The sequence below is a fragment of the Panthera pardus genome, unplaced genomic scaffold (assembly GCF_024362965.1).
Source record: "Panthera pardus isolate Hobbes unplaced genomic scaffold, ASM2436296v1 HiC_scaffold_16, whole genome shotgun sequence".
Taxonomy (NCBI): domain Eukaryota; kingdom Metazoa; phylum Chordata; class Mammalia; order Carnivora; family Felidae; genus Panthera; species Panthera pardus.
Window position 1 is genome coordinate 86,717,902 of NW_026526721.1, and position 26,480 is coordinate 86,744,381.

Here is a 26,480-nt window from a genome sequence, read left to right on the forward strand (position 1 = left end):
AGGACATATGCTGATAACCCAGGGGCCTCTGATAACTACTAGTGGGCTTTCCTTCTTAAATATTTTGTCTTCATCTACTTAATAGTCTGTCTCCAACTCACCAAATTAAAGATGGGGGATAGTGAGCAAATAAATGTTTAGTTAAAAAAATTCTGCCGAACACGTTCAACATTCATATCCTTACTATTAAAGCTGTTATTACTTATAAGGAAGAATAACTGCAGATGCAAGTTTTTTCAGTTCTGAAGTCTTTGTGTTCATTCATGGGTGAGAAGGGGATATGCAATCTAAGCAGAGCTGGATCAAATAGGGCTAAATAAAAGTTTAGAAGATTAACACCTAAATAAGAGTTTAGAAGATAAACATCTAAAGAACTTTTCAGTCAAATGTAGGATGAGTTTTAATGTCTTTGAATAAAACACCAAAATATTAAGACAGTATCCTTCCTCCCCAATGCTGCAAACACATTAGTTATGTGCCCCAGGTGTTCCTACCAGATTCCTAAGGTACAAGACCTGTATCTTAATATGACATTAACTACATTCTCTGTCTATAAACTGTATGGTACAGAAGAAAAAAGATGATCTTCACTTTGCTCTATTATCCACCCCAACAGCAATTACATTTATTTAATCTTGCCTCAAATTATTGAATAAAGAGAATTTCACTCATTGCACAACACATACAATATTAGAAAATAGTTTCTCATTTAAATACAAATATATACGAAAAATAAGAAACTACAATCTTTAGTTTTAAATTCTTACAGATCATCCATTTTGCAGGGACCTCCTTTCTTCAAACTTGTTTCACTTGCTGTGGCAGAAACTATACTAAATAACAGCAAAGGTTATTTGACAAAGATAAACACTAAAAACAGAAGATTATGATCATTCTCCAACCAATGCTAGGGTTTTGTATTAGTCAATACATTTGCAAAATTCCTACCTCAAAAATTTGTTCAAAATTCTGAAACTCCTGTAATCTTGCCTGGAATCCTTCAGCAAGTGCCCCACCTATAATATTTATGTAAAGAGTTTAAAACCTAGTATACAGCAACATTAAGATTTCTAGCATGCTGTTTCAATAACTATACTTGTATTTCGAAAGACAATCCATAATAATACATACCACCTTCTGGCATCCCCTGTGCTTTGTGCTTTCTAGCAGTAAGAACTTCCTTTGCAGAAACAAAGAAGATACGATTCTGTGCCTCCAAAGGATCCACAACTTTAAGCTCCTCCACCAAGAAATGCAGGCATCTTTCCATGTGCTGTCTACGTACCTAGAGAAAACAAGGTACTAAAATAATTCGAGTAATTAAACGACAATATAGCTGACAGCTACAGGCCTATAATACTAAACTCCATTCATAGTGATATTATAGTAATAGTTTCCATATACTTAACAAATCCAAAAATTCTAATAAATGAAGTTTTAAACTTGCTGACAGACTTTTTCTCTTAAAGATCCTTCCTTGACCATTTAAAATTCTGATGGACCACCAAATATGCAGCCATTACAAAACATATTATAGACAAATATTAACACTTACTGCCATAGGAAAGAGTTCTTAATTTTGTATTAATGATGTATATGACTATACTACAAAAAATGATACGTGTATACATATGTGAAAATTAATAGGTGGCATGCAGGCACAGGTGGCATTTTATTTCTTCCTTATGCTTATTTTCCAAATGTTCTACAATGAAGCTATTAAAGTTTGACATCAGAATATAAGTACAATTAACTTGCTACAATGAAGACATTTTTATTGTGAAATCAGAACACAAACGGTCTCTTTTTCTTAAAAAAATGAGAAATTTGGGGAGAATGTATCAGATACGGATTAGAGCTGCAATGTTAGGATTAAGATTAGCACTTGGGTAATTAAAATTAGGACTAAGAGGGGCATCTGGCTGGCTCAGTCAGTAGAGCATGAAACACTTGCTCTCAGAGTCATGAATTCAAGCCCCATGGAGGCATAGAGATTACTTAAATAAATAAAACTTTAAAAAAATTAAAAATAAAAAAAATAGGACTAAGGGTTAGAAACTAATTAGGGTTTAGTACTAGCCTTTAGCATTGTGGCTACGATAAGAAATCTCTATCTTAAGACTTAATAAAAACTAAGCTAAGGGGCACCTGTGTGGCTCAGTTGGTTTAGTGTCCAACCTCAGCTGAGGTCATGATAGCATAGTTGGTGAGTTCGAGTCCCATGTTGGGCTCTGTGCTGACAGCTCAGAGCTTGGAGCCTGCTTCAGATTCCGTGTCTCCCTCTCTCTGCCCCTCCCTTGCTCACACTCCGTGTGTGTCTCTCTCAAAAATAAATAAACATTAAAAAAAAAAATAAGCTAAATAGGAATGGAAAAGAACCCGTGGATATTTCCTAATTCTCTGATTAAATGAAACCCCAATTTGAAAAGAGTATAATCATACAACAGTTAATAAAAGCAGGATATATGGGGCTCCTGGATGGCTCAGTCGGTTAAGCACCCGACTTTGGGCTCACAGCATGATCTCACGGTTCGTGAGTTTGAGCCCCGCATCAGGCTCTGTGCTGACAGTGTAGAGCCTGCTTCAGATTCTGTGTCTCCCCTCTCTCTCTATACCTCCCCTCACCACTCAGCATCCACCCCCCCCACACACACTCTCTAAAAATTAAACAAACATGAAACAAAAATAAATAAGGATATAAAGCTTCATATTAAACAAAATTCCAATTCTGGGGGTGGGGGAAAAGAATGAAAGCAAATAATCTAACACATGAACAATGATGGGACAGTGTAAATTTTAATTTTTTATGCATTTTCTATTTTTATAAATAAACATAAACTATGATTAAAATCAGAAAAAGAAATATCAAGTAAATTAAATATTTTTTATAGATCACAGACCAAATACCAGATACACTATTGTTTTTAAAAAGAAGTTTCTAGGGGCGCCCGGGTGGCTCAGTGGGTTGAGCGTCTGACTTCAGCTCAGGTCATGATCTCACAGCTCGTGGGTTTGAGCCCCGCATTGGGCTCTGTGCTGACAGCTCAGAGCCTGGAGCCCGCTTCAGATTCTGTGGCTCCTCCGTCCCTCCCCACTCATGTTTTTTTTCTCTCTCTCTAAAATAAACATTAAAATTTTTTTTTAAAAAAGAAAAAAAGCAGTTTCTAAAATCACCACCATGACTAAAATTTAAAACAAAAACAAAAATACCAAGTGTTGGCAAGAATATAAATCACCTGGAACTCTCAAACTGCTTGGGAGTATAAGCTGGTACAAGCACTTTACAAAACTCGGGCTGTGTTTACTGAAACAGCATATTTACATGCAATCCACCGATTCTATTCCTAGATATACACTCACAGATTACTGATCTCTGCAGTAATGACATTTTGAATCAGATAAATCTTTGGTTGGGAGGGGCTGATCTGTGTTACGGGACTTTTAACAGCACCCCTAGCCTCCAGTAGGAGATGCCAGTAGCACCGTCCCTGAGCTGTGACAACCAAAAATGTCTTCAGGGGAGCCTGGGTGGCTCAGTCGGTTAAGCATCCAACTTCAGCTCAGGTCATGACCTCATGGCATGTAAGTCTGAGTCCCATGTCAGACTCTGTGCCTGTGACAGCTCAGAGCCTGGAACCTGCTTCAGATTCAGTATCTCCCTCTCTCTGCCTCTCCTCTGCTTGTGCTCTCTCTCTCCTTCAAAAATAAACAAACATTAAAAAAAAAAAAAAAGTCTTGGGGCGCCTGGGTGGCGCAGTCGGTTAAGCGTTCGACTTCAGCCAGGTCACGATCTTGCGGTCCGTGAGTTCGAGCCCCGCGTCAGGCTCTGGGCTGATGGCTCGGAGCCTGGAGCCTGTTTCCGATTCTGTGTCTCCCTCTCTCTCTGCCCCTCCCCCGTTCATGCTCTGTCTCTCTCTGTCCCAAAAATAAATAAAAAACGTTGAAAAAAAAAAAATTAAAAAAAAAAAAAAAAAAAAAAGTCTTGGGGCGCCTGGGTGGCTCAGTCGGTTGAGCGGCCGACTTCGGCTCAGGTCATGATCTCGCGATCCGTGAGTTTGAGCCCCGCGTCGGGCTCTGTGCTGACAGCTCAGAGCCTGGAGCCTGTTTCGGATTCTGTGTCTCCCTCTCTCTGACCCTCCCCTGTTCATGCTCTGTCTCTCCCTGTCTCAAAAATAAATAAAACGTTAAAAAAAAAAAAAAAAAAGTCTTCAGACAGGGCCAAATATTCCCTGGGGATCAAATATGCCCAATCCTTCACACTGAGAACCACTGGTATATATCCAACAGAAATATAAACCTGTGTGCACCAAGAAGACATACATAAGAATGTGCACAGAAGCATTATTCATAACAGCTACATTCAGGAAATTTACCCAAATGGCCATCACTAGCAGACTGAATAAGTTTCAAATGTAGTTATTTATAGGCTGAAATATACAGTAATGAAATGCACTTTATGCACAAAGGTATGGACACATATCACAAATATAACGTTGAGCAAAAGAAAACTGGACACAAAAGTAGATACTATATATGATTCCATTACATAAAGCTGAATAACCAAAAAATTAATCAAGGGCATTAGAAGTCATGGTTAAGTGCTCATCCCTGCCGGAGGATGGAGGGGGTGCATTCTGAAGTGCTGCGAATGTTCTGCTTCTTGAGTTGGACACTTATGATCTGTATACTTTTCTGGTATGTTATACTTTAATAAAAAATTGTAACAAAGTTTCAAGATCTAAAATGATTACATGGGGGCGCCTGGGTGGTTCAGTCGGTTAAGCGGCCGACTTCGGCTCAGGTCACGATCTCGCGGTCCGTGAGTTCGAGCCCCGCGTCGGGCTCTGTGCTGACAGCTCAGAGCCTGGATCCTGTTTCAGATTCTGTGTCTCCCTCTCTCTCTGCCCCACCCCTGTTCATGCTCTGTCTCTCTCTGTCTCAAAAATAAATAAACGTTAAAAAAAAAAAAAAATTAAAAAAAAAAATAAATAAATAAAATGATTACATGGTACTTCTATAACAGACTTTTCCTTCAAAGTAGCTTAATATTCTGGTCTCTATCACGTATCCACTTCAGGGTTTCTATAATTACAGTCTTTTCTCAAGTAAGAGAACAGCTGCTTATGATGTTTTATTATATAAGGTATACCGTTTTCTCAGATAACAGTGTACATTACTATATTTCAAAACTTAAATAACTTACATCTTCCATATATTCTGGCTCTGATGCAGAGGCATCCCAACGATTATTCAAAATGAAAATGTTAGGCTTGGAAAGTCGCTCATTTACCTTGTGAAAAAACTGCTTTTCCTATAAAACATCAAATACCAGTGTTATGTTCACTTTTAACAGCTATTTTATATTTACATTTATAACTGAAGCTCTAATCTAAAAGTTTGAACCATTTAGACAACAGTGATTAATGCCCACTGATAAAGGATCCCAAAGCACTCTGAACATTAAGATTCTCAAAGGTGAGAATATTGTAAGAAGGCAAAAGTGAAGATTTTCTGCCCTTGCCATGAGTCTTTTGTGAAATTCAATTTAACAGATATTTATCTGTCTCTACTATTTGCTGAATCCAGGTACCACTGGATATAAACATATATTTTCAAAAAGCTACCTCAAATCTCTTTTAATGTTTAGACTAAGTAAATTAATAACAATTTAAGACCTGTGTACATCATAATAAACAACAGAGAAAGGTATGTGCCATAAATGCTGCAAATACATGCTATGCTTATTCAAAGAAGAGACACCATATCTAGCTAGAATTAGAAAAAGCTCCATTAAGAAAGTGGTGATAAAGATAAAGAGCTTAAAAGTACTGACAATGGCTTTCTGAAAGATGAGAAGCTGGGAGCAGGAGAACTGTGTGCAAAGAAGAGCATAAACAAAGACGGAGAAGTCAGAATGTACATCAAAGTTTGTTTACCCAAATAATGGAGTTACTCTAACAAAGATTTTAAACATAGATCTGTTTTTTTAATCATCAGACTATAAACTGTCTGTGCTGTCAGAGTAGCCTGGTCTATGTGATAACGGATTATTGGAGAGCACACAACTAACAGTGACAAAACAGAGGTCTGGCTGGTAACACCTAGGTTATAAATGATCTTTGCCCATTTATATACTTTCCAGGAATAACAATTTTAAGAAAATCATACTATAGGTTTGGATATTAGATACCTATAAACTCGAGTTTATTTGGGATGAGTCTGGCTCTAGACATCCTCAAAAATCTGTGAAGTCTGACAGCACTTTAGAATGCATATAGGTAAGCTGCAACCTAGTGTGTACACGGGTAAAGCTGGAAAAGGCTGACAAAACTAAAAATATGAAAAGCCTTGTCTGCCAGACATGAGGGTTGGGGGGCAGTGGTGAGGTGGGAGTGTTAAACATTATTCAAAAGGCTTAAGTCATCATCCTAAGAATTCTCGTGCCCATTCCTTCCGAAACTGGCAAATAACCACAATCAATGTCAACAACATACATGTATCACACCTTGAATATAAAGATTTACTAGCAACTAGAGCCATCATGCCCTAGATTCCCAATGATACTCTGGGAACACTCAAGACCACAATCAGCTCTTCAGTCCCATGGAAACACAAACTCCTTTGCCCTCCCTTGATACCAGAGCTTCTTTCTAATCCAGGATCTGGATTTCCCTTACTTTTCAGAATTAACAGACACCATTTCATTTCCTACCATTCAAACATAATAATGATTAAATCCTACCGTGTTCATTAGTGTTGATTCAGAGTTTGCAACCAAAACGAAGACATCAGCATCTAAGCAAAATTTATCAATCCAGCTATCCAGCTCTGTAGTGACATCTGTACCCGGACTAATGGAAATAAGATAAACTTGTATTATATAATAATATTTTTTAAAAAGAAAATGTGATTATAGAAAGAATTCTTTTAACTTTTATAAATTGTTTGAAGTCTAAAAACTATTTCTACCAGTTTTCAGCACAAAGCCTAAGAGATTTACTTTCTCATGTATAAGAGAGCATTTGTGGCAAGGTGAGTCTCTGTTTTATAAACTTCTATATTTATTCTGCTGACAAGGAACTCTCAGAGCCTAGCCAATTAACAACAAGTGCTAAAAAATTTTACTTACTGAAGACAACCTTGTAATTTTTGATAAAGCAAGTAACATGGTCACTATTTTAATCTTTCAAATCTTTATGCTCTGAAAGGATGAAAAATAAGTACTGAAAAAAAACAGGCAAATAGGTAACAAAAATGAAGGTGCAAGCACCCATGTCCAGTACAGCTCAGTAAATACTGCAGTGCTCGTGAGCATAAAGAATAAAACACCCTCTGCTAGGCATAAGTTTAATATATAATTGATACCATAAAAATTATAACGCAACTGTCCATACACTGGTTTGATGTATCCCTGTAACAAGGTGGCAAGATGACAGGCGGGGGTCATGGATATAGTCTGGTCATGAAATAAAGCAAAATTAAAAGCTCATCACCAGAACCAACATGGTTTCCAGAGAATGCTAAAATTTTAACTGAAGAAAACAAAAGAGCATACCAAAACTTTAAAAAAATCATTTAACTACCTTTTTTGGTAGGACATTGCTTAGATATACATTATCATTTTACTAAACACCAATGTAGCAAAAAACACATAGTAAATGAAGACTAATCAGCAGAGTTGAAAAAAAAATCCCAAAGTACTTAATTCTTGAACCATGAAAAGTTATGTGAACTGTCCAGGAAAGTTATTTTGGGAAACTTGGTCTCAAGAATGAATTTATTACTAGTTAAAAACTTTACCTATCAGAGTTATCTTTATCTCTCTAGTTATTTAGAATTAGACAATCTGCAAGGTCCAGCTATTTATCCAAACTACAGTCAATATAGAGGGGGAAAACAAAGTGGCTATCCTTGAAATTTCTTGTATAGAATTAGACTGGGAAACTGGCACTTTATGTAACCAATAAAAAATAAAACCAACACCTTATGTGTTCTTTAACAATCTAGCAAATGAGAACAAAGCAGCAATTGAGCACTTAAATTTTTATGTGTTACATGCTAAAACAAGCAGTATTATTCTATTAAATGAATCTTTAAAGGAGAAAACCAATTCATATGTATGTAATTTTACCTGTCCACTAAAACCAGGTCATCTCTCAAGAGGGCACATTTTGCCTTTGGCCAAAATACATGCACAAGACAGCCAGCTTTCAAGTCTTTATCCATATGAAGGGCATGGGCCAGCTGATTAACTGTCTAAAGTAGAAGAGAAAGAAAATACAAAACTGTGCTTATAATAAAATTCAATAAAAAACACTATGATTTGGGGCGTTCACTTTTGCAAAACATGTATAAAAAGCAGAAGTTTAAATAACTTGAAATAAAACCATCTCAGCAATCTTGAGAAAATGAGTTTTAGAATTACCAAGTAGAAAAAAAAATGGTACCCTTGAAACAGTTTACTCATATCATTCTGCACAAATAATCAGAGCTGGTAACATTCTAAATGTCCAACAAATGACCTCTGGCAATGGAATCCTATGCAACTCTTGAAGCTGATATTATATATATGAAAACAAATTCACAATATATTAAAAGAAGTCAAAATAGCACATATGAAACCATTTTGTTTACAAAATACTGAGAAACACACATTTAACTCTATACCAAAGGCAAGGACTTCCACTGGTTTTGGGAAGCATGTGAGTTTTGGAAATACCGTTAGTATTTTCTGTCTCTTCTAAAATGTATTGCCTTTTTTTTAAATTATTTTTTTAATGTTAACTTATTCTTGAGAGAGACAGAGACAGAGTGTGAGTGGGGGAGGAGCAGAGGGACACAGAATCTGAAGCAGGCTCCAGGCTCTGAGCTGTCAGCACAGAGCCCTGTGGGGCTTGAACTCACGAGCCATGAGTGACCTGAGCTGAAGTCGGATGCTTAATCAACTGAGCCACCCAGGCGCCCCTAAAATGTATTGCTTAATAAGGGGTGAAAATAGAAGAAACGTCATTATTAACAAAGGTTTAAAAACACCAGAGTAATAATAAGACCAAAGTGAGGCACCTGGGTGGGTCAATCAGTTAAGCATCTGGCTCTCGGGTTTTGGCTTAGGTTATGATCTCACGGTTTGTGGGTTCGAGCCTCACACTGGGCTCTGTGCTGATAGCGTGGAGCCTGCTTGAGATTTTCTCTCCCTCTCTCTCTTTACCTGTCCCTGGCTCTCTCTCAAAATAAATAAACTTAAAAAGAAAAAACACCCAAAGCAATATGAGAAGTTCAATACATACTTTTTTAATAAAGGATTTTTCTCACCAGGCAGTCACTTACTCACATAAGCATGTTTAACATCAATGACTATACCTTCTCTTTCCATTTAAACTCACTAAAATATTTCTATTTCTCAAGATAACTTCTGAAATACACTAATTTATTAATGTGTTACTTTAGTATCTTTCATGTGTACATGTTAAATACACAATAAATACAAAGAGCTTAATATAAAATTAATATTCAAGGGGCGACTGGGTGGCTCAGCCAGTTGAGCACCCAACTCCTGATTTCCGCTCAGGTCGTGATCTCATGGTTTGTGGGATCGAGCCCTGCGTCAGGCTATGCACTGACAGCGAGGAACCTGCTTGGGATTTTCCCTCCCCCTCTCCCTCTACCCCTCCTACACTTCCATGGTCTCATTCTCTCTCTCAAATAAATAAACATTAAAAAATTTTTTTGTTTTCCATTAAAAACACCAGGGCACCTGGGTGGCTCAGTCAGTTAAGCATCTGACTTCAGCTCAGATCATGATCTCATGGTCCATGGGTTTGAGCCTCAAGTCAAGCCCTGTGCTGACAGCTCAGAGGCTGGAGCCTGCTTCTGATTCTGTGTCTCTCTCTCTCTCTCTCTCTCTCTCTCTGCTCTCCCCTGCTCATGCGCACTCTAAAATAAACATTAAAAAAAAAAATTTAAAGTAAAATTAATATTCAAGGAAAGGGCACCAGCACACATATCTTTACAATTAATCTGTGCTTTGTATCCAATTTTAAAGGGAAACATTTATTTTCAAATGGGCACAATAGTCCTGATCAGGGTTGAAGTGAATCTTCACAGTGACAATGTTAGCTAGGTTTTAGTTTTGTTTGCTTTCATCAACTTTTTGATAGAATTATAAATGTGTACCAATGTCTTGATGCCTGGTCTATAAAATTAATAAAAAGCACCTATCTGATATAGTTGTGGTATGACTGGAGTTACTGCAGGTATTTAGAATAGTGTTTGGTACTTAGCAAGTGTGCAATAAAGTATTAGCTGTAATTAGTGCATTTCTTTTACTTTTTTTTAATGCTTATTTATTTTTGAGAGAGAGAGAGAGAGAGAGGGAGAGAGAGAGAGAGAGGAAATCTGAAGTAGGCTCCAGGCTCTGAGCTGTCAGCAGAGAGCCTGACGCAGGACTTGAACCCACAAGCTGTAAGATCATGACCTGAGCTGAAGTCCGACACAGATGTGTGCCCCAGGCATTTCTTTTACTAAGGAAAACTATTACAGCATGAAACTCAAAGTCTATACTTTAACACAGGCCACTGCTTGAGGTGAACAAATTTAAATTTTGGAGTAGGGGAGAGGAGGAAAAGAGTATGAAGGATTGGAAGTAGAGAGCACAGACCAAGAAATAGGAGGTAACTACTTTAAGGATCTAAAGCCACAGGTAGTTTGAATTTTGATTTGGTAAAAACTTGATCACAAAATAAATGATTCCTTCATTTATATGGGTTAAAAGTTTGAAAATATTTTCAGAGGGGTGCCTGGGTGGCTCAGTCAGTTAAGCATCTGACTTTGGCTCAGGTCATGATCTCACAGCTTGTGAGTTCAAGCCCCACATCAGGTTCTGTGCTGATAGTATGGAGCCTGCTTCAGACTCTCTGTCTCTCTCTCTCTCTCAAAAATAAATAAAAAATAAAACATTAAAAAAAATTTTCACAAACATCACCTCCTTTATTCCTTCTAACTAATCTGAAGAGTATTACACAGATGAAGTTACCTGAGCTAGCTCAAACAACAAACTCACAGAACAAGAACTAGACCAATGAATTCAACTCAGTTTTGCAAAAATTAAAACAGCATGGATCTTTAGACACTGAACTTTTGCACTTGTGGAAGAGATCTTAAGACACAAGTGGATGGGGCACCTGGGTGGCTCAGTCGGTTAAGCGGCCGACTTCTGCTCAGGTCATGATCTCGCAGTCCGTGGGTTCGAGCCCCGCGTCAGGCTCTGTGCTGACAGCTCAGAGCCTGGAGCCTGTTTCAGATACTGTGTCTCCCTCTCTCTGACCCTCCCCTGTTCGTGCTCTGATTCTCCCTGTCTCAAAAATAAATAAAACGTTAAAAAAATAAAAATAAATAAGACTCAAGTGGAAAAAAGAAGACTTAAGAAAGTGATCATAGGGGCGCCTGGGTGGCTCAGTTGGTTAAGTTTCCGACTTCGGCTCAGGTCATGATCTCATGATCCGTGAGTTCGAGCCCACGTCGGGCTCTGTGCTCACAGCTCAGAGCCTGGAGCCCGTTTCAGATTCTGTGTCTCCCTCTCTCTCTGCCCCTCCCCTGTTCATGCTCTGTCTCTGTCTCAAAAATAAATAAACGTTAAAAAAAAAAAAAAGAAAGAAAGTGATCATAATGAGAAACACTTTTTTCTTTTGGCTGAAGGAACTTAGTGGCACTGAACTCCTTAAGAAATTTATTAAAAAAGGGGCACCTGAGTGGCTCAGTAGGTTAAACATCTGTTTTTTTAATTTTTTATTTAAAAAAAATTTTTTTTAATGTTTTATTTATTTTTGAGACAGAGAGAGACAGCATGAGCAGGGGAGGGGCAGAGAGAGAGGGAGACACAGAATCCGAAGCAGGCTCCAGAGCTGCTTTAGTACAGAGCCCAACGTGGGGCTTGAACTCACAAACAGCAAGATTATGACCTGAGCCAAAGTCGGACGCTCAACTGACTGAGCCACCCAGGCATCCCCTTTTTTTTTTTAATGTTTGTTTATTTATTTTGAGAGAGAGTAGGCGAGGGGAGGGGCAGAGAGAGATGGAGAGAGAGAATCCCAAGCAGGCTTAACATTAAGAGGATGGAGCCTGATGTGGGCATGATCCCAGAGACTGAGATCATGACCTGAGCTAAAATCAAGAGTCGGATCTTTGACTGACTCAGGCACCCCATGCATCCAACTCTTGATCTCAGCTCAGGTCTTGAGCTCAGGGTCGTGAGTTCAAGCCCTATGTTGGGCTCCATGTAAGGCATGGAGTCTACTTAAGAAATTTATGAAAAGTAGGGAATTGTCACTGACCCTTATCTGATAAAACTATTACATTTATTCACGAATGTGTTTATTAATACTCCAAAGATAAAACAGTTTCTAAAGACACAGACATGCATCAAACACATGCCAAGGCCCAATTTTTTAAACAAATTTTTTTTTTAAAAGATGAGAGTAGATGAGATTAAACAGCAACAATACACTTCAATAATGTTATTTTCAGAACATTATTTTTAAAATGTAATAAACTTTTAACTCTAGTTTACTTTAAGGGCATATTTTATTTTTCTAATTTAGCTCTGAAGCAAAGGAATTTTACAGAATTCAAAATATTAGTGATGGCTTTAAAAGCTATGAATTAAAACATCAGTAGTTCTTCTATCTCTAGCAATGCAGACATCCTACAAAAAAATTTTTAAAAAGAACAAGTTAAGGGCATTATTTCAGGTACATTATGTTGCTAACAGTCAAAATATTATACCTTCACACTCTTTTTTTCATCTGATCCTTCTGTCATAAGATAGGCTTTATCTCCATCAGTTCCTTCAACACTCAGGAAGCAATTGGTTGTATGGCCAATCCCACTAGGGAGGACTTTATCCCACAACATTGCATTGATAACAGAGCTCTTCCCACTGCTTGTCCTGAAGAATGAATATATAAAATCATGAAGACAAAACAGAACAGTAAAAACTTCAGAGAATAAATGAGAAGAAATACTTTAGACTCAGCGGTCAGGAAAGGTTTCTGAGGTTGTAACATTTAGGAAAGGTTTGAAAACTGAGAAAGAGCCAGACATAGATAAAACAAGGCAAAGGGAATTCTAGGTACAGGAAATCCCAAGTGCTAAAAAAAGCCCCAAGATGGATTTAAAAGGCCTACAAGTTAGTTTAATGAGTAAATAAATGCTTCTGTTGATACACAGCACATATTTGAGCAAACAAGTATGGGCCTAGTCATTTGTTTTTGTATCCCTAGTGCCTCATACAGTGCATGGCACAAAGGAAGTTAACAAATGATTCCTAAATGAACATATAAGCTGTGGCAGAGATCACACTATCATCTCAACAGTTATGTTAACAAATGACTCTTCCTACTCTCCCTCTCTCTGGGAATCGTGGGGCTGAGAATTCTTTCGGAAGACATACCTGGTAATAAGAGAACTTTTAAAAAGTCAAAAATTATGCATATCATTAACCCGTATTTCTATGCTTAGGATTTGGCTAAGAATCCAATTCTTAGAGATGAGCATCCTTAAAAAATAAAAATATGACCTTCATAAAGCCTTTTATACCAAGAACTAAAATGAACAAATTCTTTTAGATGCTAATAGCTTTAGCATTTAACACAAGGAGAAACTCTTACAGGGAGAAGGGGGAGAACCATCCCTTGCTGAAACATCAGAAACAAAGTTGTGGATAGGACTTAGAAAACCTGATTTCTGGAAACTACCCTTGAGAGAAATAATAAAGGATTACCTGCCAAAAAATGCCACTTTCATATGCCTCCGAGACAGCACCTCACCAATGATGGAAAGCTTGTTTTTATAACCCTGTATTTCTATCAGATCATCCTCAGTAGCTATTTGATCAAGTTCTGGATTCTTGTATGTTGCTACAAAATTGAAATGGTGTTAGAAAAAGTGGTAAAGATGAACATTAAGTGAATTATACAAAGGAATAGCTAAGATATGCATATATTTTGGCTTTGCTCTGTATTAATGTGGCCATTTAAAAAGTAAAAATGCCATACTATCTGAATATTTGGCAAAAGGTGAATACTTTATTGCAACAGGTCATAAGAATCCTGCCCCAAAAAAGCTTCAAAATTATTAAAAATTATAGAGGCCCAGTCCAAAGGGTATTTATTATTCACCTAAGTCTCAAAAATACAAGATACTCATCTCAGACAGGGACACCTGGGTGGCTTAATCGGTTAAGCATCTGATTTTAGTTCAGGTCATGATCTCATGGTTCATGGGGTCGAGCCTGCTTGGGGTTCTCTCATTCCCCTTCCCTCTCTGCCCCTCACCCACTCACATGCACACTGTCACTCAAAATGACTAAACTAAAAAAACAAAAACAAAAATACCCATCTAAGACAAAAATGTTTTTCTGAACAGAGAAATTAGAACCTAATTATCTACCTATTATTGTTCCATCCTGACTAAAGGGAAAAGAGGGATCCACATACTAAGAAATAGCGAGGTTTGTGAATGGCCACCCCTATAAAATAAAGATATGGTTCAAGTGGGTCTTCAAGCTAGGTAAGACATCGCTACCTTAAAACTTCTTGTCTTCTCAGAGGAATGGAGCAAAACAGCTCATTTAACATAAAAAGAGAATTACCAACTATATCCTACTCCAGTCAGGCTAGAGGTAACTGCTCATCCCAGACATAACCTCTTGTCCTCCAAGGATGGGGGTGGGTGGAAAAACTTGGGTGTGAAAAGCAGAAGCCTTTCAGTTTTGTTTATATTTCAGGAACATACACTTTTACATTTACATATATATTTTAAGTGGTTACTACAGTATCCGTTACAGACAGTTTTCTATTTTTTATCTTTTCTTATTGAAGTATAGTTGACTTACAATGTTGTATTAACTTCACCCCAGTGAACTGACAACTTACATTTTCATTATCTCATTTTAAAGGTAAAAACATGGAGATTCGTTTGGCTATCTGGTACTAATGAGACACACACACACTGACACAGCTTACCCAGTGCTCATCTAATTAAACTCCAGCTTTTACAAATCTCATCATCCTTTTCAAGCACATTAGTAAAATATATGCAATTAGGTGAATAAAGATGAGACTGGATTAAGTATCATTACATTCACCTTGTTTTTCATGTTATTCTTTCTCTTCTATGTTCTTCCTAATTTATCTTTTTGTCTCTTTTTTGCAAGAGATTTTCTGTGAGATTGTAAAAGCAGTAAAATTGAACTCGGACTATAAAGCTGTCATTCACTAGCTCCTAGTATTATGCTCAATCTATAATGGGTTCAATACATAGAAGATATTGCATTTAATTTCACTTCCCATCAACTTTGTTTTGAGTATACATAGCTGACCTATCAAGTTTTTAAAAACAATTTAAAAGTCACTGTGCCAGCTCAAATTCTTTCAAAACTGGAAACAGAGATTCGATACCATTACTTTTTTCCCCTCTCATTCAACAAAACTTGAATTGTGTCAGGTTTGGTGATAAGGACGCAATAATAAGGCATGATCCCTATCCTCAAGCTAAAAATCTGGTGAGGGAGGGTTAGGAGGGACAAGGACAAAGTTTGATATTACCAACCTACCAAATGTTTCCTCACAGTCACTGGAGAAGTTTATAAAATCCCTCCCTTTTCATTGTACCGTTGATGGTCATGTAATCTTAGGAACCAGAAAATATTTCAACAGTTCTCTCCAAAGCAGTATTCCCTAATAAGACATTCCTCACCAACACTGAACAGTGACACTCAAAGAAAATTTCTTTTGCCCTTTCCCCACCGAATTCCAGCCTCATTTGAGAAGATAAGATAGGTCTGAGATCTAGGCTGACAGCTGACTTGGGGAAAAGAGAGGTATAGCTTAAATGTGGGCTGCCTGACTTTTAAGTCTGGGCATTTACTAGCTAGGTGCTCTTGGGCAAGTTGCTTAAATTTTCTGTGTCTTGGTTTCTTCATCTTTAAAATAATTATAATTAAAATCTGTTCCAGTGTTGATATTTAATGCATTATTGATATAATAAAGTGCTTAGAATAGTACCTCACATGCAAGCACTTATTTCTTAAGTTGTTATTAATAACATTTAATCTTCCTCTTATGGAGGGCAAAAATGGGTTTTGTTATGGCATCTCTCCTAGATTATTAACACAATGCCTTATATATGCGTTCTGTAACTAAGGGTGAAAAGGATAAAACACCTTATTTTCTTTAAAAAAATTTTTTTTGTTTTTAATGTTTATTTTTGAGAGAGACAGAGCATGAGTGGGGGAGGGGCAGAGAGAGAGGGAGACACAGAATCTGAAGCGGGCTCCAGGCTCTGAGCTGTCAGCACAGAGCCCAACATGGGGCTTGAACCGACAAACATTGAGATCATGACGTGAGCCGAAATGGAGCGCTTAACCAACTGAGCCACCCAAGTGCCCCACCTTCATATTTTTCATATATTCTCAACAGTAGTATTTAAAAAACTTAGAGAAACTAACCTTCAACAAAATGGGATCCTTCAGTAACAAACTCCAGTAATTGGTCAAAGATTGCAGTAATTGCCTTCTTAGCCAGCACAAAGTGCTTCAGTGGAGAAGCAGTTTCCGCCATTATGTTACTGGGGAAAGAAAATAAAAGTTAGAAAGCACAAATTAAACTATATGATAAAGACATGCAAGTGAATGACACCTTCCTGCCACATTAATTCCCCAGTAAAATAAACTGCCAAAATACTTTGAGATAATTTTATTTTGGGGAGAAGTGTTTTAAACTTGTGATACTCCACCAAAATAAGTTAACTCTATTGGACAAAACCTTGGTTGCCAATTTCTACTTTATTTCCCTTTGGTGAAGATGAAACTAATTGTGGCTAAATTGTGACTACTCCCAACTCTTAGGCACATCAAGGAACAGGGTTAGCAAGAAGGAGCAAGTTCACAAACAACAAGTTTCTCAACCTGGAGCTCTAGAGGGTGGAGGTGGATACAGAGTGAGGAAATAAAATTCCAAGATCATAATGTAATACTGACACTTAAAAAAAAAACAAAAAACCTCTCATCACAACAAGTAAACGCGACCATTAACGTTTCCAGCCAAAGTACCAAGAACTTCAAGGAATTTAAGTTCAAAATTTTTTTTCTGGCAACTTCTCACGAAAAAGACACTAAACAAAAACGATTACACGCCAGTCCTTTCCTGCTGTGTATGCGTGTGGAATGTAACGGAGTGGCCATGAAAAAAGAGCTGAGCCTTCCCGAGGGTCAGGAAATGACTGAGTGAAGGAGCTGCGTGGGAAAACCGGGGTGAGGGCAACGAGGCGGCTCAGTCGGGTGTGAACACCTACCTTGGGGAAAGGCCTTCCACACCGGGCGCTGGAACCCCGCTCGCAGAGCTAAGGGCCGGACCTCACCGCTGTCCCGAGTGCGCCAGCCCCGGACCGGGTTCCCCAGCCCCCGGGCTTCAGGCCCGAGCCTCGCGGGCTCCGCCGGCCCCACACGGCCGATGGCCCCGTTGGCAGACCTGCCGGCTAGCTGCTTTCACGCAGAACCGCGGCGGCGCCTCGTCACACAGCTCCCGCGCGACTCTCCGCCCCCTGTCCCTGGCCTCACGAAGGTCACCCAAAGCGAAGTGAAGCGGCCGGCAGCCGAGGCAGGAAGCACTCACACTGTCCCGGCTCCGGCTTGTCACCGCCAACCGCAGACCAGCCTCAGCCCTTAGGCCTCCTCAGCCTCCCTAGAGGGGCCGGGAGGCGGAGAAGAGGTAGGAGGGGTGCCAAAAGGGCGGTCACTTCCGGTCTCTTGTCCTCCCCTATTTTGTTTGGTTCCGTGACCGGAAGTGCATCTACGCTGAGCGCCATTTTTCTTAAGGGCAGAAGGCAGGGCCTGTTGAGGTTAAGGAATGCTACCGGAATTGTTTTCCATTTCCCCCGTATTTCTGCCTTCCGTCTCTTCTCCCTTCAAAGTCTTCAGAGCTCTGTCTAGTTTAGGCGTGGGTAGCTTCTAGCGTAGCGAGGGAGAGCTAAAAGGAGTTGGGGTGAAGTGGAATGACGTGGGGTTAGGACTGCCAGATGAGGGATTCCTGCTTGCTGTACTAGCCACAATAAAGGAAAACCTTTTCACCACTTCACTACTCTCTTCTGTTGTGTAATTGCTTTCTGGGCTGGGAGTACAGCTGTGTTGTGTGTGTGTGTGTTCAATTACTTTCGAGGTGAGACTTAGGAAACTGATGTATTGGTGACTAGTGCTTCTCAAACTTTATACTTAAGAATCACCTGGGGATCTTGTTAAAACTGCACATTCTGATTCTTTGGGTCAGAGATGAGGCCTGAGAACATGCATTTCTAACATCCTTGGATGCTGGTGGTCCGTACATAGCTTAACAGATGTCCTGGAGATTTCTTTCCAGAGCTAGTGAGATGCAGCTTTGCAAGTGAAGCCACTTCACCTTTCTGAACCTCAGGCACTTCACCTGTAAAACTGGAGTACTAATTAATAATACTTACCTTATAGGTTGTTGTGAAAATTAAATGGGTCGATAGCATGTAAAGTCCTTATAATATTGCTAAGAATATAGTTAGAAATATTGATCTTCTATTGGAACAGATGAATATCAAAAAATGAAATAAATTACATCATTTCAGACGTGCTTAGTATTCTGAAAAAGAAAAAAATAATGATAGGATAGATGAAGAAAAATGAGAAAAACAGCCACATAGGTTGATCTTTTCTGAGAAGGTAATATTTCCTTGATTTTTCCCAGGAAGCCAATCCTTGGAATATCTGGAGGAAGAGTGCCCAAAATAGTGGGGACAGGAAGTCCAAAGGCCCATAGAAAGGAGAGTGGTATGCTGGGTGAAAAGAAAAAAGGCCAGTATATCTGAAATGCAGAGAGGGAGAGAAAATGTGGGAAGTTTAGAGAGGCAGGAGGTTTAGAATCATATAGGTCAAGGTCTGAAGTTTTTATTGTAAGTGCAGTGGCTAGCTGTTTTAAACGTGGGGACTGATATGATCTGATTTTCCTTTTAAAGGGTCACTTTGGTTGCTCTGTGGGTAGTGGACTCTACCAAGATTCCACAGACAATGTTTATTAAAGGGCCCAGTCCACTGGCTGGAATTAGAGACCTCTCATTTAAAAAATGGATTTTAGGGACACCTGGGTGGCTCAGTCAGTTGAGTGTCCGACTCTTGATTTTGGCTCAGGTCATAATCCCAGGGTTGTGGGATCAAGCCCGGCATCGGCTCTGCGCTGAGCTTGGACCCTGCTTGAGATTCTCTCTCCCCCCTCCCCTGCTCCCACTTTATCTCTCTAAAATACAAATTAAAAAAATTATTAAAACAAACTAAAAATGGCTTTTAATATTAATAATATACTAAAGCCCTAGGCATAATTGCAAAATAAACTAGAATCATTTGACTTCAGTATTTTATGATTTTTAATCCCTTATCTCTTCTCACCTCTCCATAAACAAATACACACAAATACAGTAAGCTAATCATTCTGCTAAGAATCCTTATATTGTCCTCTATCAAAATTTGTTTTCCAATAAAGTTCTATTTCTACAATAGATAAAGATCTGCTTATGTAAAAAACTTCACATTATGATGTAAATGACCAAGGGCAGTCGCATACTTTTCTGGCAGGAGGGTTACAGTGTGTATCAGTCAGGGTTCACAGGGCAAGAAACTTATCACAAAGCATTAGCTTCTGTGATTGTGATGGCTGGCTAGGTAAATCCAAAATATGTAGGGCAAGCCATCAATAAGGGCAGAATGGAAATTCTTGGGCAGGAGATGATACTGCAGCCCACAGGCACCATTCCTTTCTAGGAAAACCTCTATTCTTCTCTTAAAGACTTTTAACTGGTTGGATCAAGCCTACCCAGATTATCCCCAAATAATCTTCTTCATATAAAATCAAAGACTTGTAGATGTTAATCACTAATACTTTCCCAGAAACATCTAGATTAGTGTTTGATTGAATAACTGGGTACCATCGTCTATTCAAATTGACACGTAAAACTGTCTATCACAATGTTATTGTCTATTTGGGAAATTATTCAAAATTTATAATGTGAAGGCCTTTTGACGTAGCAATCCCAGGAAAGTAAATATGTGGACAGACACTTAGCTATAAATATATAACTGGGGTGCCTGGCTGGCTCAGTAGTAGGGCATTCAACTCGATCTTGGGGTTGTGTTTGAGCCCCACATTAGGTGTAGAGATTGTTTAAATTTTTTTTTTTTTTACATTTTATTTATTTTTGATAGAGAGACAGAGCACAAGTAGGGGAGGGGCAGAGAGAGACAGAGACACAGAATCTGAAGCAAGCTCCAGGCTCTGAGCTGTCAGCACAGAGCCTGATGCAGAGCTGGAACTCACAAACCGCAAGATCATGACCTGAGCCAAAGTTGGATGCCTAACCGACTGAGCCACCCAGGCGCCCCCCCCCGCTTTTTTTTTTTTTTTTTAATTTTTAACGTTTTTATTCATTTTTGAGAGACAGAGTGCAAACAGGGGAGGGGCTGAGACACAGGGAGACACAGAATCCTAAGCAGGCTCCAGGCTCCAAGCTGGCAGCACAGAGCCTGATGCGGAGCTTGAACTCACAAACCGCGAGATCATGACCTGAGTGGAAGTCAGATGCTCAACCGACTGAACCACGCAGGCGCCCTGGTGTAGAGATTATTTAAATAAAAAAACAAAACAAACCAAAACAACCTTGAAATGTATAACCAAATATTATAAATATATTTAAAAGTACAAAGAAATATAGAGTAAAATATTATTTAAAACCATGAAAAATTGTGAACAATTTAAGTGTTCCCCCAGAGGAGAGGGCTTAGATAAATTATGGTATGTGGACAGGATGGAATATGATGTAGTCATTAAAGATTGTTTTAGAAAAATACTTACACAGACTTATTCACCAGTATATAAAAATATTTTCATAAATTATGTGTAATACATATATTTTATTTCTGGATGACGATATTACATGTGATTTTTTTTCCTTTGTACTTCTCGGTTTTCACATTTTCTATATTGAGCATGTATTTCTATAATGAGAAAATATAATACATAGTTTATTTTTAAAATTTTTATATGTTTAATTATTTATTTTGAGAGAGAGAGAGAGAGGGAGGGAGTCCTAATGCTGACAGCACAGAGCTTGACATGGGCTCAAACTTACAAACCTACTGTGAGTCATGACCTGACCTAAAATCAAGAGTCAGAGGCTAACCCACTGAGCCACCCAGGCACCCCACATAGTTTATATTTTTAAATTCTTAATAACACATATACATGTCTATTACCAATACTGGCTCGTAAGTACTATAATTTACAATGGTGTTAAGGCATTAACCAAAGAGGGATGAAATTTTAAGGATGAATTTCAAGCATCAACCAGCATGTGGAGGGTGAAAGCCTTTACCACTTTTAAGATCTATTCATATGTTCATTCAACAAATACCTATTTAAGGAGAAATCTTTTAATGGTAAAGTGTGCAACTTGAAATCTGAAGACCGTAGTTCAAGTCTAGACTATGCCACTTAATAGCTATGTGAAATCCTTAACTACTAAAATCATTTTTGAGCATAGGGAATCTCAAAGGGAACTTTCGCTTTATTTATATTGTTTGAATTTTTAAAATCATCATAGTAAAAATCATGATTAGTTCTGTAAACAATAATTACATGCTTAATGTAATTATTGTATTATATATATATTTAAAAATTTTTTAGTGTTTATTCATTTTTGAGAGAGAGAGAGAGAAGGGCACAGAGAGAGACACAGAATATGAAGAAGGCTGCAGGCTCTGAGCTGTCAGCACAGAGTGGGATATGGGGCTCGAACCCACGAACTGTGAGATCATGACCTGAGCCGAAGTCGGATGCTTAACCAACTGGGCCACACAGGTGCCCCTAATTATTGTATTTTAAAGTAAAAATCACATTGTTATAAATTATATTATAATAAATATTTTAATATAATAAGTAATACATAATTTAATTCATTGCTTTTCTTTTAATGGAGCAGACTTTGTAAGCAAAGACCAACAGAGTAAACATAAAGAAGACAAAAACTGGGGTGCCTAGTGGCTCAGTCTGTTAAGTGTCCAACTCTTGATATCCACTCAGGTTGTGATCTTGGGGTCTTAAGATCGAGCCCCATTTGGGCTCCACGGTGAACATGGAACCTGCTCGGGATTCTCTCTCTCTCTGCCCCTCCCCTGCTCGTTTTCTCTCTCTCTCTAAAAGTAAATAAATAAACAGTTTTTTAAAAAGAAGAAAAAATATATAAAGGCTAAAACAGATACAGATTAACAAAAACTAAAATGTAATTGTTCAAAAACCTTACAAATTTGACATACCACTGCCAATCTGTTCAAGAATGTAAAAAATGGGTGCCTGGGTGGCTCAGTCAGTTGAATGTTTGACTCATGGTTTTGGCTCAGGTCATGATCCCAGGGTTGTGGGATCAAGCTTGCAATTGGACTCTGCACTGAGCATGGAGCCTGCTTAAGATTCTCAGATTCTCTCTCTCGCTCTCTCTCTCTCTCTCCCTCCCTCCTTCGGTCTGCCCTTCCCCTACTTGTGAGCACACTTTCGAGAATGTCAAAAACAAGAGAAGACATAAAGCAAGGGGGAAATAACTCCAGATATATACTATAAATACCAATAAATTTGAAAACTTAAATGAAGTGTAAAATTTCTGGGAAGCCATCAAATACCAAAATTGTCCCAGGGGGAAAAAAAATTGATTAAGTTAATAAGCATTCAAAAAACTGAAATGGCAATTTCCAGTGTGTGTGTGTGTGTGTTTAAAAGCCAGGCCTAGATCATTTCAGAGGTGACTTTTTACCAAATCTTTTAAAAAGAGATTAATCTTATCTCAAACTTTTTTTTTTTTTTTTTCCTGAGAACAGAAGAGAAGAAACAGCCAACTCACTTAGAAGAGTAGAATAACCTTGAGGTGCAGCTGGGTGGCTCAGCTGGTTAAGTGTCCGGTTCTTGATTTCTGCTCAGGTCATGATGTTGTGCTTTGTGGAATTGAGCCCTGGGTAGGGCTCTGCACTGTCAGCAAGGAGCCTGCTTGGGATTCTCTCCCTCCCTCTCTCTCTCTCTGCCCCTCCCTGGCTTGCCTGTGTGTTCTCTCTTTCTCTCTCTCTCTCAAAATAAATAAATAAACTTAAAAAGAAAAAAAGGATAACCTTGATACCACACTGGATAGGCGATATAAGTAAGGAAAATTACACTTAAGCAAGTTCCCTGACAGGAACTGGTTCCCTTTGGGATTTTGGCTGGGGAATGGGCGAGGGAGATGGCGCTGGCGAGCGCCTTTGTTCCCCACCAAGCTGAGCTCTGTCGTCTGGGACTCAGCAACTCTCCCTCCCGTTGTCCTCCAGCCTTCCTGGAAAAATTACACTTAAGAACACAGAGGCAAACATTCTCTATGAAATGTTAGCTAACTGAATCCAACATTAGATTAAAAGCTTTTAGGATGCCTAGATGGCTCAGTCGGTTCAGCTTCTGACTCTTGATTTCCGCTCAGGTCGTGGTCTCTCAGTTTGTGGGATCAAGGCCCGCATCGGGCTCTATGCTGACAGTGTGAAGCCTGCTTGGGATTCTCTCTCCCTCTCTCTCTGCCCCTCCCCCACTCACGCTCTCAGTGTCTCTCAAAATAAACAAAATAAAACAAAGTTTTTGTCTAAATAGGATTTTCCTAGGAATACATAGATAATTCAACATCTGAAAATCAACAAATGTAATTTATATTAGCAGAGTAAGGGAGAAACCTCACATATTTATCTTAATAGGTACAGAAAAAGTCATTGCTTAAGTTTAACACCTACTTATAATAAAAGTTCTTAGAAAACTAAGGAACCTGATAAAACTACCTACCAAAACCTATAGTAGATATCCTTTAAATATACTTACTGGGGAAACTTTAGGAGTCTTACATCTAAGACTAGAAACAAACAAACAAAAAGAATGCCTGCTATTGCTACTTCTCCTCATTAATAATGGTGCTCATTAGTAATAATAGTGGAAGTTACTACCAAATTCTGTGATAAGAAAAAAAGAGCTATTAGGGACATTTAATTCCTTAAATTTATGTCATTTATAGCAGATTATATGATTATTTACATTACAAATTAAGCAAAGATAGCTATTAGAACTAAGAAGACTAAAACCTGAACAAGGTATTTGTATACAAAATCAATGTTTAAAAAGCCAGAAGCCTTCCTATATACCTGTAATAACCAGTTAGAAAATAAACATGTCAAAACAACCCAAACTGTAAAGAATCCAGGCATTGACTTTACAAAAACTACAAATGACCTTTTTGAAAAAATTCAAAAGAATGTTAAAAAGAGACATAAGAGGAGAAATACACAATTTTTACAAAAGGAAAGATTTTAACATTGTAAAGATGTTAATTCCCTCTAAAATGATTTATAATTTTCATGTAATTACAACAAGACTTTAGATGGAATTAGAACTAATCCTAAATTTACATGGAAGAAGAAAAAAGTCCACCAATAACTAAAAAGTTCTCAAAAAGAATAGAGGGGCACTTGGCTGGCTCAGTCAGAAGAGCACGCAACTCTTGATGTCAGGGTTGTGAGTTCAAGCCCCATGTTGAGTTTAGAGATTATTAAAAAAAAAAAAAAAAGAGTAGAGGAAATAAGTTCACACTACCTGATGTTAAGACATATTGCAAAGCCCTAATATTGTAAGCATCCTGTATCTGTTAAAGCCTGTGATACTGTTGCTAGAACAGAGGAATATAATAAGTACAAAGACTCATATACCAGTCATGCCCATGAGGAGTTGATATATGATAAAATTGATATCATGATCACTGGGGGAAGATGCATTATTTAACAAATAGTATTAGGGAAATTGTCACATTTGAATGAAAAAACAAACAACTTGAATCATACCAACACACAAAGAAACTCAGATGTAGACATGAAGGGTATATCCAGAAAATTATTAGGGGAAAATGTAGGAAAATAATTTTATGACACTGGGGTTAGAGAAGATTCTGTAAACAAAATGCAGAAAGCATAACTTGTAAAGGGAAAATGTAATGGATCTATCTACATTAAAGATTTCTGTTCAACAAAAGACATTAGTAACATAATAATCTGGGAATTTTTTTTGCAGTGTATATAGAAAACAAAGGACTGATATTTACAATTTATAAAGAACTTTTGAAAATCGACCAGGAGAGGCAGTCCACAAAATAAGAAACCAAAATGTCTCATAAGCATACGGACATTTCCAATCTTGTTAGCAATCAGATAATGCAAACTCAAATAATAATAATGTACTACTTTATGCCCCTACGATCTGCAGAAAATTAAAAAGTGGTATGATACTAATTTTTGGTGAGGATGTAGGGAAATATGGTCTGCTGATGGGAATATAAACTTTAGCTACTCTGGATAATATTTTGGAAGTATTTCAATCACAGGTATACTATGTGTATGTATATAACTCAACCCACCCACACACCCCCAAAGAAAACCAAAACAAACCCAAAAAACTTCAACACATAAAAGAATGTTATGACAGTCTCGTGCATTAAAAAAATACTTAGAAGTGCAAAAGTCACTCAGTTTGATATTTAACTGAATTGACTTCAGAAAGGTGACAGAGATGCATTTTCTACCTTATGTGGTAAATCTCTTTGAGGACAAGAACCGTAGTTTATTTATTCTTATATTCCTGAACACATGGCTTGATAGTAAATATCCTATAGCTATTTGTCAAACTGAAGAGTAGTGAAATAGACGTTTTTAAGGAGCTGCAGAGTCCATGAACTGTTTGAGAAAAATTTAGTAACATTACATCCACTGTCCATGGTTACAGTCACACAATTATAGTTAGCAAACAGGGATCAAATATCAAAGTCATATGCTTTGGTCCAGTACTCTCTAATATGTCATCATCTCTCTTTCTCTCTTTAGGTGTCTGGTATAACATTTTGTGAAAAAAATGGGCACATTTAAAAAATTTTTTTTTAATATTTATTACTTTTTTGGGACAGAGGAGACAGAAAGAGAGAGAGAGAGAGAGAGAGAGAGAGAGAATGAGTTAGGGAGGGTCAGAAAGAGGGAGATACAGAATCTGAAGCAGGCTCCAGGCTCTGAGCTGTCAGCACAGAGCCTGACATGGGGCTTGAACTCATGAACTATGAGATCATGACCTGAGCTGAAGTTGGAGGCTTAACCAACTGAGCCACCCAAGTGCCCCCCAAATAGAGCACATTTTATTTTTCTAAAGAAAATTTTTTGAAGTGTAGTGGGGAATTAGAAGTTTTGTTTATTCTAGCTTAAAAAACATTTGACTAATGGTATTAGAGAACCATTTTTCTAAGCTATAAACAAGAAGCTTAGATCAGGATTTTGTGTTCTCAAATTTTAGTCTTTCATGTATCACCTACACTCCTTTTTCCATGCC

The 26,480-nt window shown here is 38.1% G+C and overlaps 1 protein-coding gene across 2 annotated transcripts in view; it reads right to left on the bottom strand.

Annotated features, from left to right (window-relative positions):
• Positions 1 to 17,800, bottom strand: part of MFN1 (mitofusin 1) — a 34,107-nt gene extending 16,307 nt beyond the window's left edge. Inside the window, exons 1-9 of one of the 2 annotated variants that reach the window (XM_019463230.2) lie at positions 17,670 to 17,800; positions 16,505 to 16,623; positions 13,778 to 13,913; positions 12,781 to 12,943; positions 8,132 to 8,256; positions 6,743 to 6,851; positions 5,204 to 5,311; positions 1,132 to 1,285; positions 949 to 1,016 (exon numbers count right to left, since the gene is read on the bottom strand). In XM_019463230.2, coding sequence (XP_019318775.1) covers positions 949 to 1,016; positions 1,132 to 1,285; positions 5,204 to 5,311; positions 6,743 to 6,851; positions 8,132 to 8,256; positions 12,781 to 12,943; positions 13,778 to 13,913; positions 16,505 to 16,616 — 975 coding nt within the window. In that variant the 5' untranslated portion in view covers positions 16,617 to 16,623; positions 17,670 to 17,800. Of the gene's footprint in view, positions 1 to 948; positions 1,017 to 1,131; positions 1,286 to 5,203; positions 5,312 to 6,742; positions 6,852 to 8,131; positions 8,257 to 12,780; positions 12,944 to 13,777; positions 13,914 to 16,504; positions 16,624 to 17,349 lie in introns of both variants that reach the window. The other variant, XM_019463229.2, reaches the window with a different exon arrangement.
• Between the last annotated feature and the right edge of the window lie 8,680 nt (positions 17,801 to 26,480).